Source organism: Astatotilapia calliptera, chromosome 2, assembly GCF_900246225.1.
Source record: "Astatotilapia calliptera chromosome 2, fAstCal1.2, whole genome shotgun sequence".
In the NCBI taxonomy this organism is placed as follows: domain Eukaryota; kingdom Metazoa; phylum Chordata; class Actinopteri; order Cichliformes; family Cichlidae; genus Astatotilapia; species Astatotilapia calliptera.
In genome coordinates, this window is record NC_039303.1 from 13,829,353 (window position 1) to 13,832,438 (window position 3,086).

Consider the following 3,086-nt stretch of genomic DNA (forward strand, 5'->3'; position numbering starts at 1 on the left):
CAAGAAGTCGAAGCGACAGTGCTGGACTCTCTCAGCTCGGCTGAGACAGTTGCTCTGACATGCGACGCTTGGACTTCGAGAGCCACTGAATCGTACGTAACTGTTACAGCACATCACATAACGGACCAGTGGAACCTTCAGTCTCATGTACTACAAACCCGAGCCATGCATGACAGTCACACAGGTGAGCACATTGCAGCGTTACTAACTGACGCTGTGGCTGAATGGGGATTGAACGCAAAGGACCTTGTTGTTGTTACCGATAATGCACCAAACATGGCTCTCGCGGCTAGACTTGCAGGCATGACGCACATACAATGTTTTGCACACAGTCTGAATCTCGCCTCACAGAAAGCACTGAAAATACAATGTGTGGTGCGACTTCTCGGGAGGATCCGACGTGTAACAGCCTTTTTCAGGCGCAGCACCACAGCCAGCAATCAGTTGAAGCAGAAACAGTGCCTCCTTCAGCTACCAGCTCACAGATTGATCACGGACATAATTACAAGATGGAACAGCTCCTATGATATGATAGAACGATTTTTAGAACAGCAACCAGCCATCTGTGCAGCTCTGCTTTCTGCAGAAGTTAGGAAGAGTGAAAAAGAAATTTTCACATTAAGTGAGTCTGACATCACATGTGCAGAAGAAGTTGTCAGGGCACTCAAGCCTATGAAGGACGCCACCCTGGTGATGTCAGAGGAGAGTATGCCAACCCTGCTCCTCTTCATGCCAAGCTTGTGATGGATGCACAAGAAAGTGTTGATGATACACCGATAGTAAGGGACATTAAGACTGCCATAGCAGAAGATCTGGGAAAGAGATATGTAAATGAAAGGGAGACACTATGGATGGCATCAACTGTTGATCCTCGGTTTAAGGACCTGCCCTTCCTGTCTGAAGCAGAGACCAGTGAGACCTATTCCAGACTGTTGGACACAGTGGTGACTGTGATAAAGAAGGAAGAAAATGTAAGTAAATAAATTAATTTATTTGGAAAAATTCAACTGAAGTTATAAGCAAGTGAATAAAGTAAAAAGAAAAAAAAATGCATATTGATGACATTTGTCATCAAATATTAGTGAAAAACAGGGTGAATCTTGGATTTGAATTTTGACTTTCTGACATTAATACTATTTGAATTTAATGTTTTTCAGCAGCAAAAGAATGAGGAGACTGACAAACAGGTGGAGGAAGAGAATGCCACAGAGGAGGCTCATCACCCACATATCAAAGACAACTTTGACTCCATCCCTCGGCCACCCCTAAAGAGACAGAGGACCTCATGTGCATTGGTGGACTTGTTCGGAGCTACGTTTACCTCTACTAGTGACAATACTGCACCAAAATCAGAACATGATGTTGCTGCAGCTGAGATCAAGAGGTATAGAGATGAGACTCCTTTGCCTCTCACAGGAAATCCTCTCAGTTGGTGAAAGGACCATGAACAGGAATACCCTCAGCTATCCAAAGTAGCAAGAAGTTTCCTATGCATTCCTGGAACAAGTGTCTCTGCAGAGAGAGTTTTCTCCTCTGCAGGAGACATAGTAAATGCACAGAGAAGTGTCCTGAGAGCTGACCATGTCGATCAGCTTGTATTCCTGCACAAAAATCTGGAAATTGAAAAATAAACACTGAGAAAACACTACACATGTAAAATCTCTGATATGAGAATGTTTGACATTTTGGTTGAGTCTCATAAGCACTTTTATTTAGATGAGTAAATTCCTTTTTTCAGGTTGTACTAAAAGTGTTCCATTGATGGACACTGCAGAGCTGTACTTTATTTTATTAAGACTTAATTGTAATAGCACTTTACATTTTTTGTTAATGTTTACAAGCAATTTCATTTTTGATTTATATTTGTTTATGTTAAGGTCACATAAAAAGTACTTTGTTTTGATGCTCCATAGAGCAGTTTTTGGATAAGTATTTTACAATCATAGTACTTAGAAAGACTTCAGTGTTACATGTTTACTTTTTTCATGTTAAAAAATACTTGATATTTCAGTAAAGTAGTTTTGTTTGTTTATTTGACATGACTTCTAATAAGGCAGATGTGAATTTCTCCATTCATTTTGAACTTAGAGAGTGTTTTTGTTTCAGATGTTTCATGTCAAGCATTAAACAGTTTGGACTGTTTACTGTGAGTTTTCCTAATTAAATTTAGTCCTACTAAACACAAATATCGTCTGGCTTTTAGTATTGCAATATATCGTATCGTCTACCCTGTATTATGATACATATTGTATCGCCAGATTCTTGCCAATACACACACCCCTACCCGTTAAACAACAAAACTAACAAACCAGTGAGCGATGCCACTCAAACTAGGGCTGCTCGATTATGGCAAAAATGATAATCACGATTATTTTCACTGAAATTGAGATCACGATTATTTGACGATATTTATTTAACCCTTTAAGACCTACTATAGAACCAAGTCCACCAGAGCTTATATTATTTTTTTTTACATGCTGTAGTGCCATTTGTGGGAGCATTTCAAGTTGCTATACATCAATACAACTGTTATAGCCCATATTTTAATAATATGTATGCATTAAGTCCATAGTAATTACATAAATTGCAAAAAAGTGCAATAAACTACAAAAAAAATTGAAAATCGCTTTTGTTTTGTTTACATATATTTCTACTTGGAGAAATTTAAGAGGTTTATCCCTCAAAACTTTAAATACAATAAAGTTGCAAAAAATAGTTTCCCACCACAGGAAATTTATTTTGAGTGTCTTCATAGTTTTATTTTGGAGATACAGCAATTTTTATATACTGCAGGAAAAACAAAAAACAATCCTATGATGCAAATTTGCAAAGAAAACAGCATGTGCATCATTTCACTGTGGGAAGTGTTACGAACAGCTGATGGATCGGCAAAGCGTGTTTCTGGAATATTATGTTTTTGTTCCTGCAAGCGCTTTTTATGCAATTTTTGCAAAGCTATATGTGGAACGAAACCGTGACCGAGGACAAGCTGATGGCATAAGATGTAAGTACAACTCCTCCGGTTTCATATGCAAAACAAATTATTGCGCTAGCTTACACGGTTCAGGTTCTACAGGGATTTAACA

At 38.5% G+C, this 3,086-nt stretch overlaps 1 protein-coding gene across 2 annotated transcripts; it reads left to right on the top strand.

Moving 5' to 3' along the window:
* Nucleotides 1-439: 439 nt before the first annotated feature.
* On the top strand, nucleotides 440-1,807 carry LOC113032376 (uncharacterized). 2 transcript variants are annotated; one of them, XM_026185283.1, is made up of 2 exons: nucleotides 440-971; nucleotides 1,158-1,807. In XM_026185283.1, the coding sequence occupies exons 1-2, from the start codon at nucleotides 639-641 to the stop codon at nucleotides 1,434-1,436; spliced, it is 612 nt and encodes a 203-aa protein (XP_026041068.1). In that variant the 5' UTR covers nucleotides 440-638; the 3' UTR covers nucleotides 1,437-1,807. The 2 variants fall into 2 exon arrangements, with proteins under 2 accessions (XP_026041068.1, XP_026041075.1); XM_026185290.1 differs by having other exon boundaries at nucleotides 1,161-1,807.
* The last annotated feature ends 1,279 nt before the right edge of the window (nucleotides 1,808-3,086 follow it).